At 48.3% G+C, this 12423-nt stretch overlaps 1 protein-coding gene across 2 annotated transcripts in view; it reads left to right on the top strand.

The window, feature by feature from the left end:
- The first annotated feature begins 9803 nt into the window (after positions 1-9803).
- Positions 9804-12423, top strand: part of bean1 (brain expressed, associated with NEDD4, 1) — a 145518-nt gene continuing 142898 nt past the window's right edge. Inside the window, exon 1 of one of the 2 annotated variants that reach the window (XM_085991851.1) lies at positions 9804-10614. In XM_085991851.1, coding sequence (XP_085847977.1) covers positions 10587-10614 — 28 coding nt within the window. In that variant the 5' untranslated portion in view covers positions 9804-10586. The remainder of the gene's footprint in view (positions 10615-12423) is intronic. The other variant, XM_085991852.1, reaches the window with a different exon arrangement.

The following is a 12423-nucleotide window of genomic DNA, read 5'->3' on the forward strand; positions in this document are numbered from 1 at the left end:
CATACGGCACTAGACAGGAGCAGCTCATTCACTGTTACCTTACCGTACAGTACCAGACGGGAGTGAATCGTTCCCTTTTACCTGCTCTGTGCTGTACGTGTACAGGAGCTGACACTGAGACACACGGGCCATACAGTGCCAGACGGGAGTGAATCATTCCCTTTTACCCGCTGTGTGCTGTACGTGTACAGGAGCTGACACTGAGACACACACGGGCTGTGCAGTACCAGACGGGAGTGAATCGTTCCCTTTTACCTGCTGTGTACTGTACATGTACAGGAGTTGACACCAAGAAACACACAGGCCATACAGTCCCAGACGGGAGTGAATCGTTCCCTTTTACCTGCTGTGTGCTGTACATGTACAGGAGCTGACACTGAGACACATGTGGGCCATACAGTCCCAGACGGGAGTGAATCGTTCCCTTTTACCTGCTGTGTACTGTACGTGTACAGGAGCTGACACTGAGACACACACGGGCTGTGCAGTACCAGACGGGAGTGAATCGTTCCCTTTTACCCGCTGTGTGCTGTACATGTACAGGAGCTGACACTGAGACACACGGGCTGTGCAGTACCAGACAGGAGTGAATCGTTCCCTTTTACCTGCTGTGTGCTGTACATGTACAGGAGCTGACACTGAGACACACACGTACAGTACCAGACAGGAGTGAATTGACAGCTTGTGCCCAGTGTGCATTGTGTGGTTATCTTGGAAGATACTTCCCGAGGTGTCTGGCTAAATCCTGAAGAATCTGGACTGAAATCCAGCCGGATGCTGAGAACCAATAACACTGCCGTAACCTGCAGCCAAACACCCCGGCCATACTCCGCAGAGTAGCGCGTGTCTCACATGGAGCTGACAGCTCACATTTTAGTCTTGCTTGTTGTATATTTTTTCGCGTGTCTTTGATGAGCTGAATTTGGAAATCTTGGCCAGCCAAGTAGGAAAGTTTAAAATAAATTGCCCCCTCCAATTTTCTCTTCTAAAAGCACCACCTCCTGTAACGGTTCGGTTGCCCAGTTATCAATCACTCTCCACTACCTCAACTAAATACCCAGTCTTCGTGGGCATGGCTGCAGGGGCTGTCAACAGTCTCTTCAACCATAGAAAGCATCACAGTTACACCTGATGCTGCTCCCCTGATGTCCACACAAGTGCACTTCTACCAGGAGTCTCCGACGAACATTCGAAAGTACAAACAAAAAATGACGGGCAGGGAAAGGCCAGCTGGTCCATCACATAGAAACATAGAAGATAGGAGCAGGAGTAGGCCATTCGGCCCCTCGAGCCTGCTCCGCCATTCAATGAGATCATGGCTGATCATCCAAATTCAGTACCCGGTCCCTGCTTTCTCCCCATATCCCTTGATCCCTTTAGCCTTAAGAAATATATCTAACTCCTTCTTGAATATATTTAATGAATTGGCCTCAACTGCTTTCTGTGGTAGAGAATTCCACAGGTTCACCGCTCTGTGGGTGAAGAAATTCCTCCTCATCTCAATCCTAAATGGCTTACCCCTTATCCTTAGACTGTGACCCCTGGTTCTGGACTCTCCGACCATCGGGGACATCCTTCCTGCATCTAGTCTGTCTAGTCCTGTTAGAATTTTATAAGTTTCAATGAGATTCCCTCTCATTCTTCTAAACTCCAGTGAGTATAAGCCCAATCGCCCCAATCTCTCCTCATACGTCATTCCTGCCATCCCAGGTATCAGTCTGGTGAATCTTCGCTGCACTCCCTCCATGGCAAGAACATCCTTCCTCAGATAACACACCATGATAACCGGAACATCATGAACAAACACTTCTTCCCTCCCCACCCCACACCCTGCCCCACCATTGGCGGCCGTGCCTTCAGCTGCCTAAACCTCTCCGCCTCTCTCTCCTCCTTACCTGCCCTAATATCTCCTTGTGTGACTCGGTGTCAGATCTTGTTTGATGCCGTTCCTGTGAAGCGCCTTGGGACGTTTTACTGCTATAAAATGACTGACAGAATTGTGAAGCCCTCCATGGTCAAGGGAATCAAGGGATAAGGGGATTGGGTGGAGAAAGTGGAGTTGAGATCGAAGATCAGCCACGATCTTATTGAATGGCGGAGCAGGCTCGAGGGGCCGTGTGGCCGACTCCTGCTCCTAATTCTTATGTTGTTGTGGCCGAAAAGCCTGATAACACACTACCTATGCTCGCAAGTGAGCAATGGGCACATTATCCTGAAGCCCGAGGGTGTTGTACCCCTTCATTAACAAAATGAACCTTGGCGCTCTCTCTTTTAAGTTTAAGGAAAGCTGCAATAGGAACGGAAAAAAAAAACACAATTAAATCTTGGATCAACCTTTCCAAGCCTAAGGCTTTCCTTCCCACCAGTGTAACTTGCAGAGCTTAAACCCTTCACTGCCGGCATGAGGTCCCTGTCGTCTCTGCACCGGTTTCTAGTATGTATTCACCAGAGATCAGTACACCTCACCCCCCTCCTTCACTAATTGATCCTTGCCTATCATTTTTATCATACGTGGCATTCCTTGTCTCGAGAGGGCTGCTGTTTTGCCAGCTGTCACCAGATGGGATCATTGTGTAGAAGAGACAAATATCTCCCAATTTCTGACTTGCAGATGGGTCTTATTCTAAAGCGTGTATTGCCTGGGCTCTGGATCAGACGCAACAACCTCAGGCAGTTCAGAACCAGCGGCTGCAGTCGTACCTTTAACTCAGTGAAGGGTGGAGTTGCTTTTTTTGCCTTGATCCATTGCGATGAGTAAACTCGATCTTAGCCCAACTGGGCTTCACAAAATCGCCCCCCAAGTTGGCACTAACTGCCACTTCAGTTCCACTTCATTACAACAGTAATGGGTTTCGTAACTCTTGCAGCATCGGTCTTGCGCATCCCCACACTCCCTTCATCCCGCCATTGGCAGCCGTGCCTTCATCGGGCAGCCATGGATCAGTGGGCAGCACTCTCGCCTCTGAGTCAGAAGGTTGTGGGTTCAAGTCCCACTCCAGAGACATGAGCATAAAAATCCAGGCTGACACTCCCAGTGCAGTGCTGAGGGAGTGCAGCACTGTCGGAGGTGCCGTCTTTCGGACGAGACATTAATCTGAGGTCCCTTCTATCCTCTCAGGTGTATGTAAAAGATTCTACTGCCACTATTTCAAAGAAGAGCAGGCAGGGGGGAGTTCTCCCCGGTGTCCTGGGCCAATATTTATCCCTCAACCAACATCACTAAAACAGATGATCTGATCATTATCACATTGCTATTTGTGGGAGCTTGCTGTGCGCAGATTGGGTGCCGCATTTCCTACATCAGAGGTGCCGTCTTTTGGTTGAGACGTTAAGCCGAGGCCCCGTCTGCTCTCTCAGGTGGATGTAAAAGATCCCACGGGCACTATTTTGAAGAAGAGCAGGGGGGAGTTCTCCCTGGAGTCCTGGCCAATATTTATCCCTCAACCAACATCTAAGAAAAAACAGATTATTTGGTCATTTATCACATTGCTGTGTGTGGGAGCTTGCTGTGCGCAAATTGGCTGCTGCATTTCCTACATTACAACAGTGACTACACTTCAAAATAGTACTTCATTGGCTGTAAAGCACTTTGGGACATCCTGAGGGCGTGAAAGGCGCTATATAGATGCAAGTTTTATCTTTCTTTCAATTGGTAAAGGGTCATCCTTGGCTCAGTGGCAACACTTTCGCTCTTTCGGTTAGAAGGTCATGGGTTCAAGTCCCACTCCCGAGACTTGAGCACATAGTCGAGGCTGACACTTCAGGGCCAGAACTGAGGGAGTGCTGCACTGTCAGAGGTGCTGTTTCTTCAGATGAGATTTTAATCCAACGCCCTGTAAAAGTTCCCATGGTTCTATTTGAAGTGTTCTGGCCAATCCCTCAACCAACATCATTAAATCAAATGACATTATCTTTATTTCATTGCTGTTTGTGGGACCTTTCTGTGCGCAATTTTGGCTGTCGTGTTTCACTAAATTACAACAGTAACTGCATCTCAAAAGTATTTTGTTTTTTATTCATTTATGGGATGTGGGCGTCACTGGCAAGGCCAGCATTTATTGCCCATCCCTAGTTGCCCTTGAGAAGGTGGTGGTGAGACGCCTTCTTGAACCAGTGCAGTCCGTGTGGTGAAAGTGCTCCCACAGTGCTGTTAGGGAGGGAGTTCCAGGATTTTGACCCAGCGACGATGAAGGAACGGCCGATATATTTCCAAGTCAGGATGGTGTGTGACTTGGAGGGGAACTTGCAGGTGGTGGTGTTCCCATGCGCCTGCTGCCCTTGTCCTGCAAGGTGGAAGAGGTCGTGGGTTTGGGAGGTGCTGCCGAAGAAGCCTTGGCGACTTGCTGCAGTACATCTTGTAGACTGGTACACACTGCAGCCACGGTGCGCCGGTGGTGGAGGGAGTGAATGTTTTAAGGTGATGGATGGGGTGTCAATCAAGTGGGGGCTGCTTTGTCCTGGATGGTGTCGAGCTTCTTGAGTGCTGTTGGAGCTGCACTCATCCAGGCAAGTGGAGAGTGACATAAGAAAACTACTAGGCACTTGGTCTAAGCGTTAAACAAAGCTGTAATCAACAGTTTTACAACATGGAGGTCTAGTTGTGTCCTTCACTAGTTCCTGTTAAGAATGTCCTGCGCAAGCTGGGCCCATGCCCGAGTATTTATACTCTCCCTGGACAGCACCACCCGCAGGCCGCTCAGTATTATTTTTTAAGTCTTTCTTTCATGAATGACTGATTCATGTCAGAGAGTATTCCATCACACTCCTTACTTCATTGGCTGTGAAGCACTTTGGGGTGACCCAAGGTCATGAAAGATGCTGTAGAAATGCTAGTTCCTTTTTTCTCCCAATTTAGACACCCTAACGGGGTCCGGTTTATCAAAGGAAGTAGCAGGGTAAATCTTCTCTGCCCCAATAATGCAGACCTGCCCCAGGAAGGTCACCGATAACTACATGCTTCAGCCAATGCTAGTTACCACACAACCTTTCTCAGTCAGACTACCAATTTTCATCCCAAATTAGGAGCAATTTTGTCAAGTGCTTCACCGCAAAGACAGTTGAACGTTATGAGCTAGTTTCATTCCTGTGTGACATTTTCTGAGTCTCAAGTCAACATTTGGAATCCGAGAAAACACAATTTTTTTTTCCTTTAGGGAATTTTGTGTTCATCAAAGCAAAGGATGGAAACACTGGGGAATGGGAAAATTTCAAATAACAGGCACCCAGTGCCTCCCACTCCCAGGTCAGGTATAGTGCAGCCAGGTGCAGAATAAAGCTCCATCTCCTCTGTTCAAATAACAACCCTCAAACTAGCCATCTTTGTGCTCTTTCACAGAAGGAACACAGGAACAAGAGGGGGCCATTCGGCCCCTCGAGCCTGTTCCGCCATTCATAGAATCATGGAAAGGTTACAGCACAGAAGGAGGCCATTTGGCCCGTCGAGCCCGTGCCGGCTCTCTGCAAGAGCAGCTCAGCTAGTCCCACTCACCCGCCCTTTCCCCGGAGTCCTGCAAAATTTTTTTCCTTCAGGTATTTATCCAATTCTCTTTTGAAAGCTGTGATTGAGTCTGCCTCCACCACCCTCTCAGGCAGTGCATTCCAGATCCTAACCACTCGCTGCATAAAAAAGTTGTTCCTCATGTCACCTTTGGTTCTTCTGCCAATCACCTTAAATCTGTGTCCTCTGGTTCTCAAGCCTTCCGCCAATGGGAACAGTTTCTCTCTCTCTACTCTGTCCAGACCCCTCATGATTTTGAACACTTCTATCAAATCTCCTCTCAACCTTCTCTGCTCCAAGGAGAACAACCCCAGCTTCTCCAGGAAGTAGATCATGGCTGATTTATATCGTAACTCCATCTCGCCGCCTTGAATCCACCCTTACCCAACAAAAATCTACCGATCTCAGTCTTGAAATTTTCAATTGACCCCCAGCCTCAACAGCTTTTTGGGGGAGAGAGTTCCAGATTTCCACCAGCCTTTGTGTGAAGAAGTGCTTCCTGTCATCACCCCTGAACGGCCTGGCTCTAATTTTAAGGTTCTGTCCTCTTGTTCTGGACTCCCCCCACCTGAGGAAATAGTTTCTCTCGATCTACCCAATCGAATCCTTTTAACATTTTAAACACCTCGATTAGATCACCCCTCAACCTTCTAGACTTAAAGGAATACAAGCCCAGTCTGTGCAACCTGTCCTCGTAATTTAACCCTCTCAGCCCCGGGATCATTCTGGTGAATCTGCGCTGCTCCACTTCCAAGGCCAGTAGATCCTTCCTGAGGTGTGGGGCCCAGAACTGAACACAGTGACTCCAGATGGGGATCTGACCAAAGCTCTGTACAGCTGAAGGTTTTGAATTCCAACCCCCTTGAGACAAAGACCAACGTTCTATTTGCCTTTTTGATTACTTTTTGTACCCAGCATTGTCAATGTTAGGGTCAATCAACTTGCATTTATGTAGCACCTTGAATCCAGAAAAACTCCCCAAGGCGTTGCACATAGAAGAGAAAGAGCAGGCGTGGAGCCTTCGAGGGAGGATTCAAAGAGGTGACCAAATGTTTGGTGGCAGAGATGCGCTTTGAAAAGTGAGGAGAGAGTTTACATCGGATTACACCGGATATAGGGCACAGAAACAGGCCATTCGGCCCAACCAGTCCATGCCGGCGTTTATGCTTCACTCGAGCCTCCTCCCGTCTTTCCTCATCTAAATCTATCAGCATCATCCTCTATTCCCTTCTCCCTCATGTGTTTATCCAGCCTGCCCTTAAATGTATCTATATTATTTGCCTCAACCACTCCCTGTGGTAACGAGTTCCACATTCTCACCACTCTCCGGGTAAAGAAGTTCCTTCTGAATTCCCAATTGGATTTCTTGGTGACTATCTTATATTGATGGCGTTAACATTGCATGTCGATGACTCTTCATCAGAAGGCTCATCGACCTGAAACGTTAACTCTGTTTCTCTCTCCACAGATGCTGCCTGACCTGCTGAGTATTTCCAGCATTTTCTGTTTTTATTTCAGATTTCCAGCATCCGCAGTATTTTGCTTTTGTGTTATATTGATGACCTCTAGTTATGCTCTTCCCCACAAGTGGAAACATTCTCTCTGTATCCACTCTATCAAAACCTTTCATAATTTTAAAGACCTCTATTAGGTCACCCCCTCAGCCTTCTCTTTTCAAGAGTAAAGAGACCCAGCTTGTTCATCCTTTCCTGATGGATATAAAGTTGGGAGAAGGGGATTGAAGGAGAAAGCTCTGCCACCAAAAGTGGAGCAGAAGGAAGGGGAGGGATCCACGGGAGCCCAGAGTCAGAGGACCGGAGGACCTGGAAGGGGATGTAAGGCTGGAGAGGGTTGCAGAAATAGGATGGAAATGAAGCCATGCAGGGATTTCTAGATGAGCAGAGGGATTTTAAATTCAGTGCGTTTGGGCAGGGAGCCAATGTCGGTCACCAAGGACATGGACAACGGGCAAGCAGGTTAGGTAGTGGATGGTGAAGCTTTGGACCATTTGAAGTTTATGGAGTGTGGAAACTAGGAGGCCAGCAAGAAGGGAATTGGAGAAATCAGGTGTAGAGGTGAAGAAGGCATTGATAAAGGATTTGTCTGCACGGGGTAAGGTAAGGGCAGAGGCAGGTGATGCTGTGGAGATGAGAAAAAGCAGACTTGTCAGTGGACAGGATATGAGCTTAACTCTGGGCCAGACCGAATGTCTGAGGCTGAACTAGACTGTTTGTAACCTTGGTGTCATATTTGACCCTGAAATGAGCTTCCGACCACATATCCACTCCATCACTAAGACCGCCTATTTCCACCTCTGTAACATCGCCCGTCTCTGCCCTTGCCTCAGCTCATCCGCTGCTGAAACCCTTATCCATGCCTTTGTTACCTCTAGACTTGACTATTCCAACACACTCCTGGCCGGCCTCCCACATTCCACCCTCCGTAAACTTGAGATCATCCAAAACTCGGCTGCCCGTGTCCTAACTCGCACCAAGTCCCGTTCGCCCATCACCCCCTGTGCTCGCTGACCTACATTGGCTCCCGGCTAAGTAACGCCTCGATTTTAAAATTCTCATCCTTGTTTTCCAATCCCTCCATGGTCACACCCAGCCCTATCATCGTAACAACCTGCAGACCGACAACCCTCCGAGATATCTGCACTGCACCAATTCCGGCCTCTTGCGCATCCCTGATTTTAATCATTCCTCCATTGGCGGCCGTGCCTTCAGCTGCCTGGGCCCTAAGCTCTGGAATTCCCTCCCTAAACCTCTCCATCTCTCTCGCCTTCTTTAGGATGCTCCTTAAAACCTACCTTGTTGACCAAGCTTTTGGTCACCTGTCCTAATATCACCTTATGTGGTTCGGTGTCAAATTCTGTCTGATAATCGCTCCTGTGAAGCGCCTTGGGGCATTTTACTACGTTAAAGGCACTATATAAATATAAGTTGTTGTTGATTTACTTCAATGTCTTATTATGATACTGGAGAGAGGAATCGAACAGCGTAACAGCTTGCATTTATATAGCGCCTTTAACATAGAAAAATGTCCCAAGGCTCTTCACAGGAGCATGAGGAAAAAATGGATGCCGAGCCAAAGAAGGGAGAAATTCAGAGGGGTGACTAAAAGCTTGGTCAAAGGGGTGGATTTTAAGGAGGGTCTTATATATGGAAAGGGAGATGGAGAGCTCCCTCCTTGGAGTGGCTCAGTGGGTGGCACTCTCTCTCACCTCTGACTCAGAAGGTCGTGGGTTCAAGTCCCACTCCAGAGACTTGAGCACAGAAGTCCTGGCTGACACTCCCAGTGCAGTGCTGAGGGAGCGCCGCACTGTCGGAGGGTCAGTACTGAGGGAGTGCTGCACTGTCGGAGGGGCAGTACTGAGGGAGTGCTGCACTGTCGGAGGGGCAGTACTGAGGGAGTGCTGCACTGTCGGAGGTGCAGTGCTGAGGGAGTGCTGCACTGTCGGAGGGGCAGTACTGAGGGAGTGCTGCACTGTCGGAGGTGCAGTGCTGAGGGAGTGCTGCACTGTCGGAGGGGCAGTACTGAGGGAGTGCTGCACTGTCGGAGGGGCAGTACTGAGGGAGTGCTGCACTGTCGGAGGTGCAGTGCTGAGGGAGTGCTGCACTGTCGGAGGTGCAGTGCTGAGGGAGTGCTGCATTGTCGGAGGTGACGTTTTTTGGGTGAGACGTTAAACCGAGGCCTTGCCTGCGTTCTCAGGTGGATGTAAAAGACCCCGCGGCCACTATTTTTGGAGAGCAGGGGAGTTCTCCCCGGTGTCCTGGGGCCAATATTTATCCCTCAACCAACATCACTATACATAGAAACATAGAAGATAGGAGCAGGAGTAGGCCATTCGGCCCCTCGAGCCAGCTCCGCCATTCAATGAGATCATGGCTGATCATCCAAATTCAGTACCCTGTCCCTGCCTTCTCCCCATATCCCTTGATCCCTTTAGCCTTAAGAAATATATCTAACTCCTTCTTGAATATATTTAATGAATTGGCCTCTACTGCCTTCTGTGGTAGAGAATTCCACAGGTTCACCACTCTCTGGTACAATCTGGTCATTATCACGTTGCTGTTTGTGGGAGCTTGCTGTGCGCAAATTGGCTGCTGCGTTTCCTAAATTACAACAGTGAATACACTTCAAAAAAAAGTACTTGATTGGCTGTAAAGCGCTTTGGGAACACCCTGAGGTTGTGCAAGGTGCTGTAGAAATGCGAGTCTTTTTTAGCGGTTTAAGGTTTGTCTCCCTTTATATGGCATGAGGCAACTCCGAGCCTTAATTATATTTTAATCGACAGAGCTTGTAGTTTTGCATTAGAAAGAAAACGTTTTTCAAAAGATTTCGTTGGACAGGGTAGGGGGTGGGGAGTGTCCCCTTTAAAATCTAGAAGTTGGAAAGTCGTCTGCATGTAATGAGATATGCTTAGATAATGTGTTCACAGGGAGTTATTTGAAACCTGGATCCTTAAGTGTGTTGCCCACAAGGTTGTTCCTTCAAGGTACTCCTAGATAAAAGGGGTGGATAAACAACACTACCTCCCTCCCTCCCTCCTTTCCTACCAAGCACACACACACACCCAGACCCAGGGGGGAGATGTTCAGTATCCTCAGCATTGGACAGTGGCGCAGGGATCTCTTCAGAGAGAATTGCTGCCTGTATTTGTACCACACCACACGCCTCTGGTGTTGAGAGAGAGAGAGAAAGAAAATGATGAGATAGGGCGGACTGCAGGAGGTAAAGATTATTTTCTGGATTTGCAGCGGGTTTTGTGGAATGGTTATGACGCCAAGGAGCGTCTCTTGACACACACAAAGAGAGAAAGGGTGGCGGTGAATCTGATCAGAGAAACTCCTGACAATTTGCAACCGATGGCAATGTGGCCCAACCGAGACCCGAAGGGATGGTGTTTCAACGCCCTTTGAAGAAAAATCCATCATCTCTCCACCCGGGTTACAACGGTTGAATTGAGTCACCCAGCCTGGACCGACAGCAAAGACCAGGAGAGACAAAGACAATAATATACAAAGCGCTTATTTAAACATACATTTCTTTAGCAAATGCAGTCTTATGGATTGAGGGCTGGCGCATGGAGATTACCGTATACCTCTGCTCAGGTAAGGAGGCAGATTAATATATTGATATAATAAATCTTAATTCGTCTTTTAGATTGGTCAGTTACACATTGTGCACGGATTCCTTAAACTTCACCCCCCCACCCCCCTCCCCCCGAAACAGCAATTAATTTCCAATGTGGGATTAGCAAGCTGCCCTACTTATCTAAAAGGGTTTTAAAAAATATATGTAATGTAATAAATCCTGAAAAAAATCAATAGAATGATTGGTCACAGTTTTCCAATCAAATATTTCTTTTTTTTTAATTTTGCAATAAATGTGAAGGTGTTTTATCCCCACCTGTTCCTTAAAAAAATGCATTGTGTATTTTTTTTCAAGATTTAAAATCGAATTGAATCCAGATTATTTTATGAATGGAGTCCCGGAGCTGCCTTGATTGTGGGATGTTTGCTACCGTGAATTATCCTTTGGATCCGGATGAGCAAAGTCGCTGCACAATATGTCTTGTCCCGTTTTTTTTTTGCCTCAATTATTTTCTTGTGGGTCAAACTGCTTTTTTGGTGACTTTTTTGTTGTTGTTGTTGATCCGATGCAGTTGAAGAAGTTGAAGGGTGTATTCACAGGGAGCACACGGGAGTGGTGCCCAGTGGTGCTGTGCTGGGGTGAAAGCTCCCAGACCGACTGCGAGCCCTACAGATTCACTGTGTCCAGTTCACAGTGTGGTGCTGGGCGCTGGGATCACTGGTCTGACTGTGTTTACATACTGCTTTCAGCAACAACACTCTAAGCTCTTCCTAGCATTACCAACAACAGAAAAACACTGGTGCAAATCGCACTCAAAATATTTCGAGCAACCTTGGTTTCATTTTTTTTTTGGAAAAGTCATTTTATTTTAAAGAAGGGTGTAAAAGATGAGTTCAGGCAGTTAGAAGCACCCAGGTATTCCTGGAGGTGTTTAACCAGTCTGCCTACCTCTCACCACTGGGACTTCTGATTTTGTTAATTTTTTTTAAAGAGGCTCTATCCTCATAGACGTGTTCAGGGACACATTGGTTTAGCAAGGAAGTTGAGGAGGGGCATGCCTTGTGCCGAGGGAGGGCCGCACTGTCGGAGGGGCAGTCTTCTTAGGCAGTCCCTCGGAACCGAGGATGATTTGCTTCCACATTAAAAATGAGTTCTCAGGAGACTGATGAGTCCAATGCGGGACCTACAGTCTCTGTCACGGGTGGGGCAGATGGTGGTTGAAGAGGCGGGTGGGTGGGGTGCTTGGGTTGACGTGCGCTCCATTCCAGGTCCCGATCGTCATTTTAAAGGGTGGAAGGTGCCTGTGCGTGAATTCTTGTAACGTGGGGTGGCCGTTGCACACCAGCTACCACACGGGCTTGACAGAGCAAGGTCTTGGCCCAATGGCAAGGGGATCCAAGACAATTGGAGACCAGGCTCTGCTACAACGGCCGAGCACACACACACAAACATACTGCTACTGTCCTCCTCCCTCCTTCCCGCAGGTCCTCTCTGCCTGGGTTTCGTAGGAAGCATTGTGGTCCTCCCGACCTCGCTGTTGGCCCATGCCGCACCTTCCCTGGGCCCCGACCCCGCTGCTGGTCCACGCTGCGCCACTCCTGGGCCAATGACCTCGCTGCTGGGCTCGTCCTCGCTCCTGGGTCCTGGCCTCGGACATGAATGATGTCTCTCACAGGATCGAATTAGCACTGATATTCTCGCGATCCCAGGCCCCGAGCTCCACTTGCGATCCACTAGTCACTAGATCACTAGTCTAGTGGAGAAGCGTAGTCTTGACGGCAGAGAGGTCTGGGAATTTGGGAGCTAAGTTTAAGTGAAGAGCCAGT

The sequence above is a fragment of the Somniosus microcephalus genome, chromosome 6 (genome assembly GCF_052327205.1).
Source record: "Somniosus microcephalus isolate GS21.2 chromosome 6, FLI_Smic_1.0, whole genome shotgun sequence".
Lineage (NCBI taxonomy): Eukaryota > Metazoa > Chordata > Chondrichthyes > Squaliformes > Somniosidae > Somniosus > Somniosus microcephalus.